This window comes from Coregonus clupeaformis, chromosome 6, assembly GCF_020615455.1.
Source record: "Coregonus clupeaformis isolate EN_2021a chromosome 6, ASM2061545v1, whole genome shotgun sequence".
Taxonomy (NCBI): domain Eukaryota; kingdom Metazoa; phylum Chordata; class Actinopteri; order Salmoniformes; family Salmonidae; genus Coregonus; species Coregonus clupeaformis.
Window position 1 is genome coordinate 50,672,750 of NC_059197.1, and position 21,987 is coordinate 50,694,736.

Below are 21,987 nucleotides of genomic sequence, written 5' to 3' on the forward strand. Positions count from 1 at the left end.
CTACAGTATTCAAATGAAATATTTCAAGGACAAAATTACATGTATTTGTTTTGTTGTAGTTGGGACAGTAACATTGATCATCTCTAAAAAATTATACTTTAAGGAAAATGTTTTTATTTTTTACTTTTATGTTTAGCTCACATAATATAATTTAAAAGTATGCATTAAGGTATCTGTAATATAATACGTGTAGCAAAAAGGAAAGTAGACAATAAATGCATTTCTATAGTTTGCGAGAAAAAACATTACAACGGTGGGGGAGTGCCAAGATGGAGGCACGGTGAACTCTATCAGTCAACTAGTGTAAATATAAATCATTGGTTTACATTCTGCTCTGACTGTCTGTCTGTTCCGCTGCTCCTCTCCATGTTCTCCCCCTAGTGTGCTCAGAGCCTGGGCTTGGACGAGCGCACCGCCACAATGGACCATAGCAGCTGGAGCGGAAGCGAGAGCCCTGCAGACGACATGGAGAGGATGAGCGACGAGGCCGACAAGGGCATGGACGGGGACCCCGAGGGGGTGTGGAGCCCCGACATCGAGCAGAGCTTCCAGGAGGCGCTTGCCATCTACCCCCCCTGTGGGCGCAGAAAGATCATCCTCTCAGACGAGGGAAAGATGTATGGTGAGTAGGTTACAAGGAAGGAGGAAGAGAAGAACTCCAACAAAGGCTGTCAGAACTGGGCTATTGTTCACAGAAGTGGAGAATGTGGGAGCTATATTTAGTTAGAATTATTAGAAGGAACACATACTGTACAGTGTTTCTGGAAGTTAGTGAGAGTGTGAAAGTGCTGTGAGTTAGAGACGTGACCAGTGAGTCTCTGCTGGAGGCCTTGAGTGCTACAGGAGGGAGGCAGGGGTTTAGAACTGAAGCTAGTGTGAACCATTAGTGGGGAGCAGATGGTCGTGCGTCTGCCACCAGCTGCGCCGTACTCTCTGCCCCCTCCCCCTTCCCCTGTTTTTCACACACACTCTCCCTCTCTGTCTGTTCTCATGTAACCTCGTCCCCGGGCTATTTCGCACAGCGCATATAAGCCTAGGTTCTATATCGTGGAACTCCGCCCCATAGAGGAGCTCTGCTCCTATTGGTTTACCCAGCTGCCTAGGCAGCGAACAGCCTGAGACAAAATTATGCACACACCTGCAGCCAATAGGAGTACAGGTGTCCCTATAAGAGGGGATGCTTCCCCTCAATCAGCCTCCCTTTATCTTCAGGGACTGGACTGGACTGAAGAAGCCGATAAGAAGACAAAGACTCAGGACGAAGAAAACGCTGTCGATTTTCCAGATCATCGACGTCGTCCTAAAATGAGCACACCAGGAGATTTTCCACCCCCAAAAGCTATTTTCAGAGCTCAATGTCGCTGTTCCTCTATGGCGGCTGCTGACCCCCACGACTTATGTTTTGTGTGTCTTGGGTCTCAGCACGCCAGAGATAGCCTCATAGATCCCCCACTATGCGCCAGCTGCGCCCTCCTTTCATTGAAAGAGAGGAGCAGTGGTGGGCATTTTTCAGGGGGGATATTCCTCTTGAGGATGTGCTATCAGTGTTAGCCTCAGCTTCTGAGGCATCCTCTGAGGGCGCTGACTCAGGGGATGACAGGGATATTGGGGAAGAAATGGATATTCCAGCGGAACAATCAATTCCTCTGATCCATGATTTTAAGACCCCATTTCCATTGGAAAGGGCAAGGTCTTTTTCATCCCTGGGCGATGATGATGCGGGCTCTGAGAATTCAGCAGCCACATCATACGCCACAGCCTCTCTGCGCTCTGACTTTCTAGGGCTCATCGAGAGGGCTGCCGAGCGCCTGCAGATTAAGCTGCCCCCCATTCCCTCCAACCCGGAAGTGGATATGATGGAGGGCGGTCCTTATTCCAGGCCCAGGAGGGCGGCGGAGCCTATGGCACCGACCATGCCCTCGCTTGGTAAGTATGTGGAGGGCTCATGGGAGGCACCTTTTAACAGCGCGTTCGCCGGCTAAGGCGTACCTCCAATTCAACAGAGTGGAAGGCAGACAGCAGGGCTTTTCTAGGGGAATCCCCAGGCTAGAGAGCGCCCTGGCTGCATATCTCGTGCCGGGTTCGAGTCCCTGGCCCTCGTCCAAGAAAGCCGTTCTACCCACACAGAAGGACCGACTCACAGCACAGCTGGTTGAGAAGTCCTTCGTGTTAGGAGCCCAGGCCGTAGCAGCGGCAAATAATATTGCCCTCCTAGCAGCCTCTCTGTCCCGCCTAACAACAGGTAAGTCTGAGCTCACTGGGGAGGAAGTGGAAGAGGCGTCCAGAATTTCTGGCGCTATTCTCCACTTTACGCAGGCATCAGCTGTGTGTGCGGGGAGGTCCATGACCACTTCGGTGGTGGTGGAACGACACCTTTGGCTATCTATGACAGCAATGAAAGAGACAGACTGAGCCGCGTTACTGAACACCCCCATCTCTGACGACGGCCTGTTTGGGGTCGCCTTCAAGGATACGACGGAGCGTTTTATGAGGCTTGACGAGGAGAGGAAGCAGCTGGCCAGACACCTGCCATTGGCAGGAAGACTCGGCCCTGCACTGAAACGACCGTCAAGCTCCACCGCCTCAAGAAGACAGGGGTCTACAGCGAGGCGTCGTGCCCGGCGCCATGCAGCGACTTCCGGCAGCAGAGAAGCGGGCCCCGCCCCTCCTGTGGAGCCAGAGGTCCCGACCGTGCCGTTGACAAGAGGTCGTCAGAGCGCATTCTTGGAAGCACCCGAGGGGTGGCCAGAAGAGACGGCGCCAATGACGTGGTGAGGGGGCGAGAATGGGAGACGGCGCAGTGGCTGGTCCGACTGTGCCCACTATTCCCCCCCACCCTTCTGTTGAGGGTATGGAGGGAACTGTTTGTTGTTGATGTTTTGAAAAAAGAGTTGGCTCCAATTGACTGCCACAAAAGAGCCCCTTTTCCATGATACATCCGAGAACGTTCAGACTCCTTCACTCTCTCTCTCTCTCTCACCACTCTGAGTGTAGCTCAGCCCACCAAGGGTACGTAGTTGAACACACACATGAGGCAGGTGATAAAAAGGTAACAAGGCGCCGCCTTGTTTTACCTCATAAAGACCTCACATTACAGACTTCTAGGAGTGCTGTAGTGAAGGTCTCACATAGCAGACTGCAGTCACAGCCAGGTAATGGAATGATGACGCAATCGCTATTCGGGGATGGCGCTCTGTCTCATGCTAACGACTCGGTCAGTGCAGTTCAGACCCGTGCTGCGTTCACGGAGGGCCGGGATATCGAGGTTACGAGTTTAACCAACGTATCGGCGCCCTCGTTTCTCTCAGAACGCGCTAATGTTTCCTCTCCCTTTCTTGGGAGGCCCGCCTTGGGCTGTTCCACCACTTCAGTGCTGGGGAACAGCGGCGGCGAGGGCCGTAGAGGAATACAGGTCCTTCCTACTGAATGTACCACAGCTTCGCGCTCTTCTGCTTTCTCTGCGACTAAGCTGTACCCTCTCCCTCTGGTTAGACCAGACGTTGCAGAAGGGTTATGCCATCCAATTCCATCGGACCCCTTCCCCATTCAGGAAGGTGGTGGAGACTGTGATGAAAACGGCCAAAAAAGTTGCCGCTCTCGTTGCAGAGATTACGGAACTTTTGGCGAAGGAGGCAGTCACAGTAGTTCCCTGGGAGCAAAGGAACAAAGGACAATATTCGCCATATTTCCTGGTGCCGAAAAAGACAGGGGAAATGAGGCCGATATTGGATTTACGCATTCTCAACGAGAGCGTAGCCAAACGGCCCTTACGAATGCTAACGACAAAATGTCTACTGGAATGTGTCCAGAAGGGAGACTTTTGTACGAGCATAGACCTAAAGGACGCGTACTTTCATGTGCCGGTGCAGCCGCGTCACAGGAAGTTTCTGCGGTTCACCTTTCAAGGGGTGGCGTACGAGTTCACGAGGATGCCATTCGGGTACGCCCTAGCATCTCGCATGTTTTCCAAATGTGTGGGGGCGGCATTGGAACTGTTGCGTCATCAGGGAATAAGGCTACTAGCCTACCTAGACGACCTACTGGTTCTCGCCCCGTCAGCAGAGCTGGCGTGTACTCACACGACACAGACAGTGATTCATCTCACGCGTCTGGGGTTCGCTGTGAATTGGAAAAAGAGCGCACCCTGGCCCAGTCATCAGATTGTCTATCTGGGATACAGATAGACACTGACGATGAGGGCTCGAATTTCGGACCCTCGAAGGGTTGCTATGTTGCTAGCCCTACGACGGTTTCGTCTAAATCACACGGTAACAGCGCTTTCGGTCATGTCACTCTTGGGTCTCATGTCGTCTGCCCATTTCGTGGTTCCGCTGGGACTCCTGCGCATGCGCAGGATACAGCGATGGTTCATCCAACTGTGACTAGACCCAGTGCGTCATCGTCGTCGGTTGGTGGTGGTTCCCCTCTCGCTCAGTGCAGATCTGAACGATTGGAGAGACCCGCGTGTTCTCACACACGGAGTCCCAATAGGCAAAGTGTCCTCCTACATTCCAGTGTTTACAGATGCCTCTCTGACTGGATGGGGAGGGACATGTCAGACCCAAGCGATAGGAGGTGTGTGGCCTCTTTCGAGTCATCACATCAACCTCTTAGAGTTGGAAACGGTTCTACTGGTTCTGACCCACTTCGTGTCTACCCTTCGGGGTCGCGATGTGCTGGCCTGGTCAGTCAACCGAACCACAGTAGCCCACATCAATCGCCAGGGAGGAGTCAGGTCTCCTGCACTCCACCGGGCGGCGGAGGAATTGTGGCTGTGGGCTCACGAGCACCTTCGCTCATTGAGAGCAGTACACATTCCAGGCTACGTGAACGTAGGGGCAGACATCATGTCTCGAGGGGGTCCTCGAGACGACCAGTGGCGTCTGCACCCGAACATCGTTCTCCAGATTTGGGAATGGTTCGGGAGATCCATTCGCGTCACGCGTAGACGCGCATTGCCCTTTTTGGTTCTCTCTTCGAGCTCAGGACGAACCGCCACTGGGGAGGGTTCTCCTGTATGCTTTCCCACCGCTGTCCTGCATTCTCCCACTGTTTGACAGCCCGCCTGATCTCACCCTGGCTATCATATTGGTGGCTCCCGATCGCCCAGGGGCTCCATGGTTCGCGGAGATGATTCCGATGTTGATTGCGCCACCTTGGCCAATTCCACATCAACGGGACGCGTTGTCTCAGGCGGGAGGTGCGATAGGGCAATTGTCTATAATCGGCCAACCACTGAAGGCTTGGCTGCTGAGAGGGACAGGCTAGAGCGCCGTGGGTTATCTGATTCTGTAATCAGGACCATACAGGGTTCACGTGCCAGTTCCACTTCCAGGGTGTATGCCAGCAAATGGAACGTGTTTTCACAGTGGTGTGCCACAGAAAATGTGGACCCCGTGTGCTGTCAGGTTGAGAGTGTTCTCTCGTTTCTACAGTTTTTATTTGATAAGCAACGATCGCCCGCCACCATTAAGGTGTTTGCAGTGCCGATTTCGGCTTGTCATGAGGGGTTTGGCAGAGACACTGTCTTCAGCCACCCTCTGGTGAAACGTTTCCTTTTAGGAACACGGCGGCTTAGGCCAATGCCTAGGGTCACGGTTCCTCAGTGGGATTTGGCTCTGATACTCGAAGCGCTCCTGTGAGTCGCCGTTCGAACCATTGAATCAAATTCCCCTCAAGATGCTGTCTTTGAAGACGGCACTGTTGCTCGCTTTGACTACTGCTAAGCGTGTCAGTGATTTGTGTGCTCTTTCGACGAGAGCCGACTGCCTTGCCATTAATGGCGATCTGAGCAGAGCGGTGTTACGTCCTAACCCGGCATTTGTGCCGAAGGTTATTAGGAGTTCATATAGATCACAGACCGTGGAGCTGTGGGCTTTTTCTCCCCCTCCCCATCGCCTGTGCCCAGTGCACGCTTTGGCATGTTACGTTGAGCGCACAGCAGCGATTAGGTCATCGCCTCAGCTGTTTGTGTGTCACGGTGCGGCTGCACTAGGTAGACCACTTTCAAAACAGCGTCTGTCTCATTGGCTTTGCAAAGGCATTGAGACAGTTTATGAGGCAGCGGGGCGACAATTGCCTCAGGGTATAAGGGCCCACTCCACTCTTGGAGTAGCGGCTTCTACTGCCCTTTTCAGAGGAACAGGGGTAGAGGATATTTGTGCAGCGGCGTCGTGGTCGTCACCGTCTCCATTTATCCGTTTCTATCTCTTGGACATGTCTTCTAACTCTTTGGCTCGATCTGTACTCAGCGTAGCTGATGGGAGGCCTTGAGCTAGGAGAAAGGAATGCAGGACTAAAGGGGTAGGTCTCTTTCAGGTCCGCTCCTGTTAGAGGGAGACATATATGACATGACTCCTGACTGACATGTTCAGTACAGTAGAGGGAATGTTATTAATCTGCCCACCAGTGTTACTGGGTTGGGGCGGAATGATGAGAGAAATAGTTTTTGTAACTTTGTTACATTACTATTGGACCGGTCATAAAATATTGACGGAATTGTGACGTCATCTATCTGCTGGTTCAGATTAGTATGACTCATATTCTGGTTATCTGCCCACTAGACATTGGCAATGCCATTGGACTAGGTGGGGCGGATTTGTACCGAGGACACAGTATATTGTGACACAGTGTGTTACAGTACTGTGGGACTTGGTCGCAGCCATTGCTAGCCCCAACCTTTTCATTTAGGTGGGAAGTGTTGGGCTCGGCAGGGAGTACATTTTGGAGCGTTGCACTCCACCTTAAACCAATAGGAGCAGAGCTCCCCTATGTGGCGGAGCTCCACGATATAGAACGATAGTTACTGGAGTTGTAACTCCAGTTCTATGAGTGGAGCGGAGCCCCATAGGACTTAAGGCCCTGCCGACCCTCCAGTCTTGCTGAAGATAATTTCTCGGGAGGCTGATTGAGGGGAAGCGTCTCCTCTTATAGGGACACCTGTACTCCTATTGGCTCCAGGTGTGTGCATAATTTTGTCTCAGGCTGTTCGCTGCCTAGGCAGCAGGGTAAACCAATAGGAGCAGAGCTCCGCTCCACTCATAGAACTGGAGTTACAACTCCGGTAACTATCGATATCAGCGATTCAAAGTTGGCCTTAGTGGGAGTGACCATATAATTATATGGGAGTGACCTACTGAGTAAAGTGTTTGTCATAATTTAATTTGAGTGAATCACACGACTGTGAGGCATGGTGACATTTCTATAAAACAGGCTATAGGCTACATGTGCACTACCAAGTCAGAACAGTAGGCTAAGTTATGAGGGGGAAAGGGACCAAATGATTAGGGTGAGGCACATGGGCTACTAACAGCTTACTACACAACATACACTTAGTATTACTTTCTTAGCTACAGTATACATATCTCCCTGGCATATTACATAATTTATGCAGCAGCATACAATACATTTTTGGACTCACCTTGTTGTACTGTGCTCACTTAAACAGGAAGGTGGCGCAAAATTTTGTCATGAAATTCTGGCATTCTCTGGATTTTTGGTGCTTTCAAGACAACTGGGGACTCGGAAAAAAACAAGGTTGAATCATGACACCAGTGATCTTCAGGTCGGAGCTCTAGGAAGAGGCCCAAGATTCCGAGTTGTCTTGAACTCACTGAAGACTGAGTTTCCCCAGTTCCGAGTTTCCAGTTGTTTTGAACGCGGCAGAAGTCATGCTGGCCCATGGTGTTGCATGTGAATGTATATCCTTTTAAGCTTGAAAAAGAGACCCTTGAAACACCTTCATTTTGGAGCTGCCTTACTCATGAAAGCAAAAAAGAGACCATATTTGTATGCGGCTTTATTAAATCTGTTTTTTTTTATTTTATTTTTACATTGTTTGCAAACTGATATGTGACACGTATTAATGCCAAAATTACATGCAAAACAGGCCAAAATTATTTTAGCATATAGATATACAGTACCAGTCAAAAGTTTGGACACACCTACTCATTCCAGGGTTTTTCTTTATTTTTACTATTTTCTACATTGTAGAATAATAGTGAAGACATCAAAACTATGAAATAGCACATATGGAATCAGGTAGTAACCAAAAGAGTGTTAAACAAATCAAATCTATTTTATATTTGAGATTCTTCATAGTAGCCACCCTTTGCCTTGATGACAGCTTTGCACACTCTTGGCATTATCTCAACCAGCTTCATGAGGTAGTCACCTGGAATGCATTTCAATTAACAGGTGTGCCTTGTTAAAAGTTAATTTGTGGAATTTCTTTCCTTCTTAATGCGTTTGAGCCAATCAGTTGTGTTGTGACAAGGTAGGGGGGGTATACAGAAGATAGCCCTATTTGGTAAAAGACCAAGTCCATATTATGGCAAGAACAGCTCAAATAAGCAAAAGAGAAACGACAGTCCATCATTACTTTAAGACATGAAGGTCAGTCAATCCGGAAAATGTCAAGAACTTTGAAAGTTTCTTCAAGTGCAGTCGCAAAAACCATCAAGCGCTATGATGAAACTGGCTCTCATGAGGACCACCACAGGAAAGGAAGACCCAGAGTTACCTCTGCTGCAGAGGATAAGTTAATTAGTTACCAGCCTCAGAAATTGCAGCCCAAATAAATGCTTCACAGAGTTCAAGTAACAGACACATCTCAACATCAACTGTTCAGAGGAGACTGCGTGAATCAGGCCTTCATGGTCGAATTGCTGCAAAGAAACAACTACTAAAGGATGCCAATACGAAGACACCTGCTTGGGCCAAGAAACACGAGCAATGTACATTAGACCGGTGGAAATCTGTCCTTTTGGTCTGATGAGTCCAAATTTGAAATATTTGGTTTTGATTATTGTATAGTTGAACTGATTATCTCTGCATGTGTGCTTCCCACCGTGAAGCATGGAGGAGTTGTGATGGTTTTGGGTTGCTTTACTGGTGACACTGTCTGTGATTGATTTAGAATTCAAGGCACACTTAACCAGTATTGTTACCACAGCATTCTGCAGCGATACGCCATCCCATCTGATTTGTGCTTAGTGGGACTATAATTTGTTTTTCAACAGGACAATGACCCAACACACCTCCAGGCTGTGTAAGGGCTATTTGACCAAGAAGGAGAGTGATGGAGTGCTGCATCAGATGACCTGGCCTCCACAATCACCCGACCTCAACCCAATTGAGATGGTTTGGGATGAGTTGGACCGCAGAGTGAAGGAAAAGCAGCCAACAAGTACTCAGCATATGTGGGAACTCCTTTAAGACTGTTGGAAAAGCATTCCAGGTGAAGCTGGTTGAGAGAATGCCAAGAGTGTGCAAAGCTGTCATCAAGGCAAAGGGTGGCTACTTTGAAGAATCTAAAATATGTTTTGATTTGTTTAACACTTTTTTGGTTACTACATGATTCCATATGTGTTATTTCATTGTTTTGATGTCTTCACTATTATTCTACAATGTAGAAAAATGTAAAAATAAAGAAAAACCCTTGTGTGTCCAAACTTTTGACTGGTACTGTATATATATTGTGGGTCGCCACTGCTCTCATGTGACCTCACTACCCAAGCTTACAGTCTGTTTCAAACTCAGGCCTCTTATAGAGTCAGAAATCTGATGTAAGATATGGAGAAACCAGAAACTATTTTAGGGTCAGTAGTAACAGCACTTTGGGAACTTTTTGGGAACTTCTGCTGGTTATAAGTGTGTATACTTCTATACATTGTTGTGTATAATTCAACAGTGCATGCATGCTGTGCTGTATAATGTCTTCAGGTTGTTTCTGAGGCTCTTGACACACAATGGAGTCAAATAGAGTCATCTACTTAGTGCTTGAGTTTTTGTTTATTGAATTTTGCCCGACTAGATCAATCCCTGTCTGAGTGTGTTGACAGACGTGTTATCTCTGCTTCAGGGTTGTGATTTATTGAGTGGGATCAGAACAGGGTAGAGCAGAGGTCCTCAGTATTGGATATGTTCCAGACTCCGTATTGGATATATTCTAGACTCAGTTGCTTGTTTGTTTACCATCTCTAGACATAAGAATGATCCATCTGGGATTTTACTTAAAAAACACTTAAAACACTTAATGGCACTTAAGGGCTCTATTCAATCTGTATCGCTGAAGTGTTACAGATTGCACAATAGAAATTGAAAGGTAATTTCCAATTGAGCCGACATGTGCAGCGTTTACCGTGAATGCAGTCTCCGCTAACGCGGGAACATTTCCTTTAAATTTCAATCACTCTGTAACGCTGAATTTCCGCAATATGGGTTAATGAATAGAGCCCTAATAATACAAATGAATCAGTGGAAACTGGGCCAGTATACCTGGGCCAGTATACCTTGTGGATGTGTCAATGTAGTTTATTCTAATGTATTACAAATTGTTATACATTACTTATGAATGTCATCATATGAAAATAAAAATGAATGTAAATGTGTGCACTCAATAACTGTAAGTCGCTCTGGATAAGAGCGTCTGCTAAATGACTAAAATGTAAAGAAAATCATATCAGGTAGGTAGGACGAGAGAGGGGGTTGAGAGGGCTGTAGAGTTTGAGTACTGAGCAGTGATTACTGGAACTGTGGAAAAACCATAGACATTAAAACCAGTAGATAGTGATAGCGCTGACGTCATCCACGTATTCCTATGGAAAACTCCTGATGGCGCATGAAGACGGAAGTATTTACATTTGAAGCGCGCCATATTGCTGAATGGCACCAAAAAAAAAGCTACGGATCATGGTGAAAGTGGTCGTAACTAGCAAAGGACCATGGTCAACCGGTAGCCTCTTCGTAGCCTGCCGGCCCATGATTGGTCTGTGTCAGCACCTGGTCCTGTGTGATGACAAATGTAGTAGTCAGAATGGATCACTATTTAATTACAGTGGGGAAAAAAAGTATTTAGTCAGCCAGCAATTGTGCAAGTTCTCCCACTTAAAAAGATGAGAGAGGCCTGTAATTTTCATCATAGGTACACGTCAACTATGACAGACAAATTGAGAAAATAATCCAGAAAATCACATTGTAGGATTTTTTATGAATTTATTTGCAAATTATGGTGGAAAATAAGTATTTGGTCACCTACAAACAAGCAAGAGTTATGGCTCTCACAGACCTGTAACTTCTTCTTTAAGAGGCTCCTCTGTCCTCCACTCGTTACCTGTATTAATGGCACCTGTTTGAACTTGTTATCAGTATAAAAGACACCTGTCCACAACCTCAAACAGTCACACTCCAAACTCCACTATGGCCAAGACCAAAGAGCTGTCAAAGGACACCAGAAACAAAATTGTAGACCTGCACCAGGCTGGGAAGACTGAATCTGCAATAGGTAAGCAGCTTGGTTTGAAGAAATCAACTGTGGGAGCAATTATTAGGAAATGGAAGACATACAAGACCACTGATAATCTCCCTCGATCTGGGGCTCCACGCAAGATCTCACCCCGTGGGGTCAAAATGATCACAAGAACGGTGAGCACAAATCCCAGAACCACACGGGAGGACCTAGTGAATGACCTGCAGAGAGCTGGGACCAAAGTAACAAAGCCTACCATCAGTAACACACTACGCCGCCAGGGACTCAAATCCTGCAGTGCCAGACGTGTCCCCCTGCTTAAGCCAGTACATGCCCAGGCCCGTCTGAAGTTTGCTAGAGTGCATTTGGATGATCCAGAAGAGGATTGGGAGAATGTCATATGGTCAGATGAAACCAAAATATAACTTTTTGGTCAAAACTCAACTCGTCGTGTTTGGAGGACAAAGAATGCTGAGTTGCATCCAAAGAACACCATACCTACTGTGAAGCATGGGGGGTGGAAACATCATGCTTTGGGGCTGTTTTTCTGCAAAGGGACCAGGACGACTGATCCGTGTAAAGGAAAGAATGAATGGGGCCATGTATCGTGAGATTTTGAGTGAAAACCTCCTTCCATCAGCAAGGGCATTGAAGATGAAACGTGGCTGGGTCTTTCAGCATGACAATGATACCAAACACACCGCCCGGGCAACAAAGGAGTGGCTTCGTAAGAAGCATTTCAAGGTCCTGGAGTGGCCTAGCCAGTCTCCAGATCTCAACCCCATAGAAAATCTTTGGAGGGAGTTGAAAGTCCGTGTTGCCCAGCGACAGCATGGAGGAATGGGCCAAAATACCAGCAACAGTGTGTGAAAACCTTGTGAAGACTTACAGAAAACGTTTGACCTGTGTCATTGCCAACAAAGGGTATATAACAAAGTATTGAGAAACTTTTGTTATTGACCAAATACTTATTTTCCACCATAATTTGCAAATAAATTCATTTAAAAATCCTACAATGTGATTTCCTGGATTTATTTTTCTCATTTTGTCTGTCATAGTTGACGTGTACCTATGATGAAAATTACAGGCCTCTCTCATCTTTTTAAGTGGGAGAACTTGCACAATTGGTGGCTGACTATAAACTTTTTATCCCGAACTTGATCATAATAAACTAAATCTAGAGCCCAAAACGGCAGTCTTAACAAAAAATGTTTGGCTGTTCTGGCGATCGTAATTTACATCGGCTTTCTAGGGCAGACCAGGGCTTTTGTCACCGCTAGGATGCTACGCAGTAGCCGACCAACAGAGCTTGTGACTTCACGCTCCTAGACCGGACACTGGGGGCCTGGGAAGAACTCACTCCAACCTCTCCTCTTAGCCGTGTCCACTGGGTCCTAGTGCCTGACCCTAATCTGACACAGCCACACAGTATTAACCGGGGAGACGTATCCACAGGTTGATGCATCATGTACCAGGATATATAGCTTGTAACACAACCCAATATCTCCCTTGTCCACAATGCATATCCTCCACACAGCAGACCATGGATGTGCCTTTATACTAAAATCTAGTTGACGATCACTATGCTGTGAGCCCTCACTCTCATCCCAGAGCTGATGATGAGAAACAGATAGATAGGTGCTCTAGGCTGATAAAGTGGGCTGGTTGATAGAAATACAATGGTTTGCATTAGTTAGTACTGGAACCATACAGATGGCCTGTATTCAATAACTTAATTTGCTGTCCGCCGGGTCGCATCCTTATGAGACAACAGACAGTGATTGAGCTCTCACGACGTGAGACATTGTTTGACGAGGGACGTTGCGGTACCGTGTTGGGCGGTGTTGGAATCTGAACATTGAGAGACTGGAGGAATGAGGCAGAACGGCCTGGATTGCTCACTAGAGGAGGCGGAGTGAGGCAGAGCGAGGTTCCGGGCCTACTGAGTGCCCCTCTTCAGCCCTCTGCTCCCTCCGCTCAATGCAGTTAATTAGTAACTATCTCTATAGCAACTGCCTTTTTCCTCTAAACAATGTTTATTGACTGGGGCTGGATGGCTGGATGGGTGACTGGGGCTGGGGGGGTGACTGGGGCTGTGGGGAGTGACTGGAGCGGGGTGGGGGGGTGGGGCTGGGGGGGAGATGCTAGGGCTGGGTGGGGGGGAGTGGCAAGGGCTGGGGGAGGGATGACTGGGGCTGGGGGAGGATTGACTGGGGCTGGGGGGAATGACTGGGGATGGTGGGAGTCTCTGAGGAACTCTAGGGCTGCTAGGGGCTGACTGATCACAACACCTACAGTGGGGGAAAAAAGTATTTAGTCAGCCACCAATTGTGCAAGTTCTCCCACTTAAAAAGATGAGAGAGGCCTGTAATTTTCATCATAGGTACACGTCAACTATGACAGACAAAATGAGAAAAAAATATCCAGAAAATCACATTGTAGGATTTTTTATGAATTTATTTGCAAATTATGGTGGAAAATAAGTATTTGGTCAATAACAAACGTTTCTCAATACTTTGTTATATACCCTTTGTTGGCAATGACACAGGTCAAACGTTTTCTGTAAGTCTTCACAAGGTTTTCACACACTGTTGCTGGTATTTTGGCCCATTCCTCCATGCAGATCTCCTCTAGAGCAGTGATGTTTTGGGGCTGTCGCTGGGCAACACGGACTTTCAACTCCCTCCAAAGATTTTCTATGGGGTTGAGATCTGGAGACTGGCTAGGGCACTCCAGGACCTTGAAATGCTTCTTACGACGCCACTCCTTCGTTGCCCGGGCGGTGTGTTTGGGATCATTGTCATGCTGAAAGACCCAGCCACGTTTCATCTTCAATGCCCTTGCTGATGGAAGGAGGTTTTCACTCAAAGTCTCACGATACATGGCCCCATTCATTCTTTCCTTTACACGGATCAGTCGTCCTGGTCCCTTTGCAGAAAAAACAGCCCCAAAGCATGATGTTTCCACCCCCATGCTTCACAGTAGGTATGGTGTTCTTTGGATGCAACTCAGCATTCTTTGTCCTCCAAACACGACGAGTTGAGTTTTTACCAAAAAGTTATATTTTGGTTTCATCTGACCATATGACATTCTCCCAATCTTCTTCTGGATCATCCAAATGCACTCTAGCAAACTTCAGACGGGCCTGGACATGTACTGGCTTAAGCAGGGGGACACGTCTGGCACTGCAGGAGTTGAGTCCCTGGCGGCGTAGTGTGTTACTGATGGTAGGCTTTGTTACTTTGGTCCCAGCTCTCTGCAGGTCATTCACTAGGTCCCCCCATGTGGTTCTGGGATTTTTGCTCACCGTTCTTGTGATCATTTTGACCCCACGGGGTGAGATCTTGCGTGGAGCCCCAGATCGAGGGAGATTATCAGTGGTCTTGTATGTCTTCCATTTCCTAATAATTGCTCCCACATTTGATTTCTTCAAACCAAGCTGCTTACCTATTGCAGATTCAGTCTTCCCAGCCTGGTGCAGGTCTACAATTTTGTTTCTGGTGTCCTTTGACAGCTCTTTGGTCTTGGCCATAGTGGAGTTTGGAGTGTGACTGTTTGAGGTTGTGGACAGGTGTCTTTTATACTGATAACAAGTTCAAACAGGTTCCATTAATACAGGTAACGAGTGGAGGACAGAGGAGCCTCTTAAAGAAGAAGTTACAGGTCTGTGAGAGCCAGAAATCTTGCTTGTTTGTAGGTGACCAAATACTTATTTTCCACCATAATTTGCAAATAAATTCATAAAAAATCCTACAATGTGATTTTCTGGATTTCTTTTTCTCAATTTGTCTGTCATCGTTGACGTCTACCTATGATGAAAATTACAGGCCTCTCTCATCTTTTTAAGTGGGAGAACTTGCACAATTGGTGGCTGACTAAATACTTTTTTTCCCCACTGTATACCTCCTCCACGTGCTGTATTAATGCTTTGTTGTCTGTGAAGTTATCGACCACACCACAGTGTAATCCAATTCAGAGAAGAATGGGACATTTTCCTGCCATCATCACCAAAGGTCACTTTGCAATTATTTTGTCAGAGCGATTAACTCTAGAGAGAAATCTGTGTTTTTAAATAGTATTGACAATCTCCTGCTGGGTTAGATGAGGAGCAGATAGGCCTCTGCTGTGGTTCCATTCTGCCACCATTTATCCCAAGAGTGGAGAGGCCTGTCATGATGCCTCATCATCATTAGACCGTTGCAATCTGCTGTCTCTCTGTTGGCCAGGCCAAATATCCCAGCATGGCTTAGCTGGAGGAGAGAGCAGAGCAGAAGCAGGCTGGAGTATGTAGCTAGCACCATTAGTGACATGGCCATTTACCCCCTCTGCTTCTGGAGAGGTAGTGACTGAGGTGCAGGTAGTGACTGGATTTGGCCCTTAAGTTCAGAGATATTTTACATGTAAAATCCAGTGCATTGACACTGTCACCAACGACTAGCTAACTTTTAATTATTAAAAAAAATAAAAAAGGTTTATAAACGAGGGATGGGAAGCTGTGTACTAGTGAGTATTGATTTGGTTTACATGAGAATATCTCATCTCTACCTTCTAGCTATTGTGGATAAGATCCTGTGCATCCAAGCTGCCAACATGCCCAGTATGAGATGAGACATACAGTCCTCGTGCCCTCAGGGAAATGGTGAAGCATGCTGGGGTGGCCTGGGCCTGGGTCTGAGTCTTCCTGGGGTCTGGGTTTCCTTCAGGTTATCCTCCTAGTATGGTACATACAACGTCAAGGAGCTACAGTAACATGTAACATTACAGTATACTTCACTATAGGATGAGAACAGTACAGAGCCTCAACTTCAGCTTCTAGCTTTTATAGTTGTGGCCTAGTGCTGTATTAGTAATAATACAACTATAAATGCTAGCAGTTTAAGTTGAGTTTTTGTAATGTCCTCGAGTCTCAAAGAGATTGTTTTAAGTCGTGTTACAAACAGCTAGTGGACTGCCTGTCTGTTCGTCGACGCCCATGCCAGCTTGCTCTCTACAGTACATTAGCTCTGTGGTACGGGCAGAGTTGGTATTGGCACTGAGCCACTGTCATTCTCCCTGGCATGGACCTGAATGGCATTGTGGGAAAGACCCACCTGTTCCTCACCTTGAGGAACAGCTTCACATAGTTCTCCTCTCTGTAAACTATATGTATTTCCCATACAATTTATCCTGCGTCTTAGAGAGCCAAGATAATGCTTAGAGAGAGTAAATAGCACGATCTACACATTTTATCTTCAACACACTGAAATTGCACTTCTCAAAGTATTTTTACTACTCAGCTATAAATGGATGCACAGGCTTTGTGTAAAATAAGTCAAAATAGTACAGCTGTATTTTCTGCATTATGAGTTGTCTTTTGTGGTGTGAATATTTTTGGAAGGGTAATTTTAGGTAGGCGAGCTGTGATTTTACTATCAGTAATTTTACTACCTTAGAGTGGTGCGACATGACATTGTCCTGCAAGAAAGGCAGGTTATTGACTATGCACAATGGAGGTCAGGGAGTGTTATTGACGGTCTGTAAAATTTAAATGAAAAGTGCTGGGGAAATGTATGGAGAATTGTAAGGCGACAAAACTGTTTGAGGTGTGCCCTAGAGAAGCATTATAATGGTCCGGGTGTGTTGTGGTGTTGGTTGAAACATTTACCTTTCCAACCCTGAATCAGGGACTCGGAGATGCCTGCTGCTGTACTGTAATAAAGACTGTACTTTCATATTAAATACATTGTTATTGGAAGAGAAAGACAGTCAAGACCTCCACTGTTTCTTAAAAAATAAAATGTATGGCCATTGGTGGGAAGAGGATAGTTCAGAATGCTGCAGTAATGTGAGCCTGCGTTCCTCCAGAGGGGTGTAAGCTGTGACCATGCAGGGCATACCTGTGCCTGTCGTCTCATACTCGCACGGTGATGAAACAGAAATATCAATATCATGACATACAAAGACCCGCCATTTTTACATGAACAGAATTAAACAGATCTTCATATAATAATCATTGAAACAAAAGGCATAGATATTGTTATTCAGCGTTCCAATAGGCTGTGGTATTCTCTGTCTTCCTTTCAAGGTAAAATGGAGTGAAAGAGGCTCTTGGCACATCATTGTTTGTTACTAATGACTCCGTGGCCTTCAGAGGTAGAACGTGTTCCAAACAGAGCCTCTCTCCTTACAGGCATGTGTGTGTCATAAAAGAGCACTAGCTGTTCATCTGTAGGTCGTTGTGTTAAACTCCCTTCTTATTCCAGGGACAATTTGTCCCTTTGAAAGACCTGATAGATACATGGTACTTGGAAGGCCCACACAGAGACAGAAAGTGTCATTGAGATGGGAGGAGAATATGTGAGAGGTCACAACTCTCTCTCCATCACTGTACAGTATTTGTTTAGACTAATTGACTAATAATGTATGATATACAGTACATTATTTTTGGTTGAAGTAAACCTTGAAAGGTAAACACATTCATCAGGCAGCGTGAGGCCTGCAGGGAGGTCACTTGAGGATGTTTCGATGTTTCCATGTGTGATTTCCAGCATGCTGGTGTAATATTTCCATCCAGGCCTCTGTCAGAAAACTGAGAAGCCACAACACACAGGAAGCATGGCTAATTAGTCCCATTAAAAACAACCAACGGCTGCACCAACCAGCACCATTCACTCACACTGACACTCACGCCTTACCTGTTGTCTGATGGGTCATGAGTAGAAGTAGAAGACCACAGTTTGGGAGAGAAGGAATGTGGTTTTCTTAGAGCGCCTGTCTGCTGTATATATACTTTGCACCCACACATACACATACACACACACATAGGCTTTTTAATTTTGAAAATTGCGATGAATGCCAAACCAGGATGTGGTCTGTGGCCTCTTCAGGGTATACTCCAAGTTCATCATAGACTGGGCTGAAGCTGAAGTTTGGAGTCATTCTAAAACCACTGAAGTACTTTATTGTGAGTGGAAGATACCAGCATCTGCTGTACTGCAGCCTTCCTAAATGTAATGCATTAATCTGACTTTGAAACCATGTGGTCTGGAAGTACCACTGAAATGGAAATGGTTCTATAAACAAACATCCTCAAAATCACAGCATGCATACAACAGCATGCCTTAATCACCATTTTGGAATGTTTCTGCCTTTCATTTTACACGTATGTGCATTACTGTTCTAAGGTTTCCCCAAATGAGCAATTAGAGCAGCAAGTGATGTTTGATATTCCCAGATTGCATGAGGGAAGTTAAGGGCTTGTAAGTAAGCATTTCATGGTAAGGTCAACACCTGATGTATTCGGCGCATGTGACAAATAACATTTGATTTGATTAATTTGTTCTCATGTGTGTGTTTGGCTAACCAGTGGCTCCTTTTGTATGAGGAAGTGTGTTGTGATTGGTGGAGGTGTCCATAGGGAGGGCTGAAGGGCTATGTTGATAATGAGAGAAGCCATCGTCACAGCTTCAGACCATCTGACTTTGGGGGGGGGGGGGTGCTGGGTGATCATAATGTACCGTGTTAAGAGATCTACAATGGGCAGCTGGTCGGGGATGGAGTCAGATGTCAGTCTGCCAGGAGTGTGTGTGTGCGTGCGCATGCGTGCGTGTGTGTGTGTGTGTGTGTGTGGGATTTACGGCTGCACCAATTGACTGCTCTGAGGGAAACACCTACATTAGAGCTATAGATCGTATCAGTCTAAGCTCCCTGTCTCCAAGCTAAGGGATTGGTCAGAGCAGCACCATCTGGTTTAGGGACACAGAGCTTTTGTTCACAACTCTAGGTCTATTTCCATTCAGGGTTAACAGGTCCAGAAGTAATAGTATTTTTGTTCCTTAGTTTTTTATCTTACAGTTTGCATGCCTGTGACATTGCAGCCTCTTTAGATACAATACAAAAACATAATATCTTAACAAACTTAAGTTGCCATTTGTTGGTCACCTGTTTCATATTAACCATAGGACCTACGTAGTTGGTTTCTGAAGCTTTAAGGTCTCTTATCACATGGGTGGTTGTTTTATTCCTATACCATACCCCACCCTAAGATAGCCCTCTGTGTTTGTGTGTGAAAATATGGAGGCCAGACCAGACAGCGCCCAGGGGATGGAGATGGAGTAAAGATACAGCAACTTTAGCCATGGTAGTGTTCCAGGACGTAGTAGTTATAGGGCTTCTCTCACGTCTCCCCCATCCCTCCCCAACCAGCCAGGGACCTCCCACTGAAAGGCTGGCTTTAGGCCTTTGTGATGCTAATGCAAGCCTGAGACCCTTGAGACATCCATCATGGCCGGCGGGACAGCTAGGCTATTGTCCGGAGGATTTGGGTCTCTCCTGCACTCACTCCGCTCAGCCGGGAGACAGGGGCCTGCCTGGGGCCCAGTGCATTCTGGGAAGGGGGAGTAAAGAGCGGAAAGGATTAGGTCGCCGGTCGCTGTGTAAATATGGGCTAATCAGAGAGCTATGGAAGGAGGGTGCCTGGCTGTGACAAGTTAGAGCACTGGACCAAGAGTCAACAAGGTATTTTGTTGTACATGGACATATTTTTGTGATTTGTAATGTTGGGAGTCGATACTTTTGATACGTTTGAAGTTGCTAGCCTCCCTACCTTGACAGCAACATGCAGCAAAAGGATGGAACCGTACAATACTGAGGGCAGCTGCTTTCATTGGTTCAAGATTTATTTGTAAATGCTATACATTATTTGGTTTTCATGCCATTTAAGTTTTTCACAACTTTGTTTAAAGTCAGGAACAGGCCAAGTCACAGTCGTCTTTCTTGATGGCTGTGATTCACGATGACACTTGGAAACATCTCTGAGAAATGCCTTTAAATCTATTGTTACGATGTTGGAAACAGCTCATATTGCTTGGCAATAGAAATGTATGGAGGAAGGTTTAATGGTAAAGACATATGAAGGGTGTATAAGTGATCCTCATGTTGTCAGAATGCCAGTGTTCTCTGGGGTCCTCGGACATCACCGTGTTCTACTGCAGAGCCTCGTGGGAGTGTGGTCCGTGCGGGAAGGAAATGAGAGCGTTAAAAAGATCTCAGCTAAGAGACGTGCTGTTAATGCTGTTACCAACTAAAATAATAACGCTTTGACGCATATCACCTACAGACATCAAGCTCTCTGGAATGTGTCAGTTGGAAATGGTGGGTCACGATAAAGTACCTTTCTCTGGTTATGTTGTGTGTGTGGTGTTGTGTTTCTTCCCTTTGTTTCTGAACCCTGACCTCTACCCCCTGGCTTTAATCAGTAGGGCTGAGGCCGGGTCACAGTGGGTCAGTGTCCTGCTCCACCAATCAGCCTGGTCAGTGGAACACAGAACTGCCCACACACACACCATCAGCTGTCAAGTGGCACTGCAGCAGTCTACTGATCAGGCAAACCAGAGTAATGAGAGATCTAACCTCCAACCCAACATTGTCAAACATCTCCGACCCACACACCAACCTCGTCGACCCACTGAACTCACAACTCCAACTTGTTAACCCTAACTCCAATCTATACTGTAGTATAGGGCTGTAACAAATGTAAAACATTTAAAAGTTTAAACTGCCATGTTTTCTCTCGTTTAAACGTATTAAAAAAGCAACATAAAATTAAGTGAATTCACAATTCGTCGCACACAGTATGACCGCTAGGGGGCAATGCAATTATATCTACCGCAGTCCTGGCTACCTACCAGGCAGCGTTTTAGGTTCTCTGTTGTGTGCCTCTCCTCCATGTTCTCAGTTGTCCGTACATGGGACTTAACGTCCCACTTCTCATCAATGTGATGGCTCGTTGCAGTGATGTATGACAGCGTGTTCATAGATGTCCAACAATCTGTTGTTAATGCCACCACGTATGGTGTTTGATAGCTTGCACTTTGTACTTGCAGAGCAGTCATTGTACAATTTCTCCATCAGGGCCGGGTTTCTGTTTAAAAAATGGTTTTGCCTTTATGATGATGTGATGGTCAGGACCAATCTGTGAGTGGTAGTTTTGTGATGACTGCACTGTGATTTAAATTTTAAAAATCAAGGTTAGGGATTTTTTCAAAACGTTAACGATCCCAAATTCGTTTAGACGTTTAAACATCACACCCTTACAGTAGTACTTGTAGACCATTGCATTCTGGTCTAGCACTGCTAGGAATAGGCTCCAAGATGTTCATCACTGTTTCCCCTGCTTTTCAGGGATCATGAAAGGAGATATTGTCTGGCTGATATTTGCTTGAAGGATTTGCAAGGCATTTGTTATAAGATGTTTCAGAGAAAACTCATTTGAATGTTTGTTTCACATGCAGTAATGAGATTAATTGGCTGGTTTTACAGAGAAAACAAGCACAGCAGATGGACCTGGTTTTACAGAGAAAACAAGCACAGCAGATGGACCTGGTTTTACAGAGAAAACAAGCACAGCAGATGGACCTGGTTTTACAGAGAAAACAAGCACAGCAGGGATTTGTGATGGACCTGGTTTTGAACAAGGGTTCAGAAGAAAGCTGAGCGAAATAGAGCAGTGTTACCTCTGAAACATAATTAAACGTTTGACTATAATAATGTCCATCAGTGCAGAACCTTCTCTCTCTTGTCTCTCTTCTGGCAGTGCAATCTTTTTGTCTAGCTCTGAAAATAGAGATTAGCTTACTCAACTCATAGTGGGCTATCTTATGAGTATCATGGGGGAGGGATTTTCTGGGTTGGTCTGTTAGGTTGAGGGTCTTTAATTCTCTCTCTCTCTCTCCTTCCCTCCCTCCCTCCGTACCTCTCTC

The 21,987-nt window shown here is 46.2% G+C and overlaps 1 protein-coding gene across 5 annotated transcripts in view; it reads left to right on the forward strand.

Moving 5' to 3' along the window:
- Nucleotides 1–21,987, forward strand: part of LOC121532338 (transcriptional enhancer factor TEF-1) — an 89,308-nt gene that overhangs the window by 48,723 nt on the left and 18,598 nt on the right. For 4 of the 5 annotated variants that reach the window (XM_041838245.2, XM_041838247.2, XM_041838246.2 and 1 more), the window contains exon 3: nt 382–622. In XM_041838245.2, coding sequence (XP_041694179.1) covers nt 421–622 — 202 coding nt within the window. In that variant the 5' untranslated portion in view covers nt 382–420. The remainder of the gene's footprint in view (nt 1–381; nt 623–21,987) is intronic. The other variant, XM_045220866.1, reaches the window with a different exon arrangement.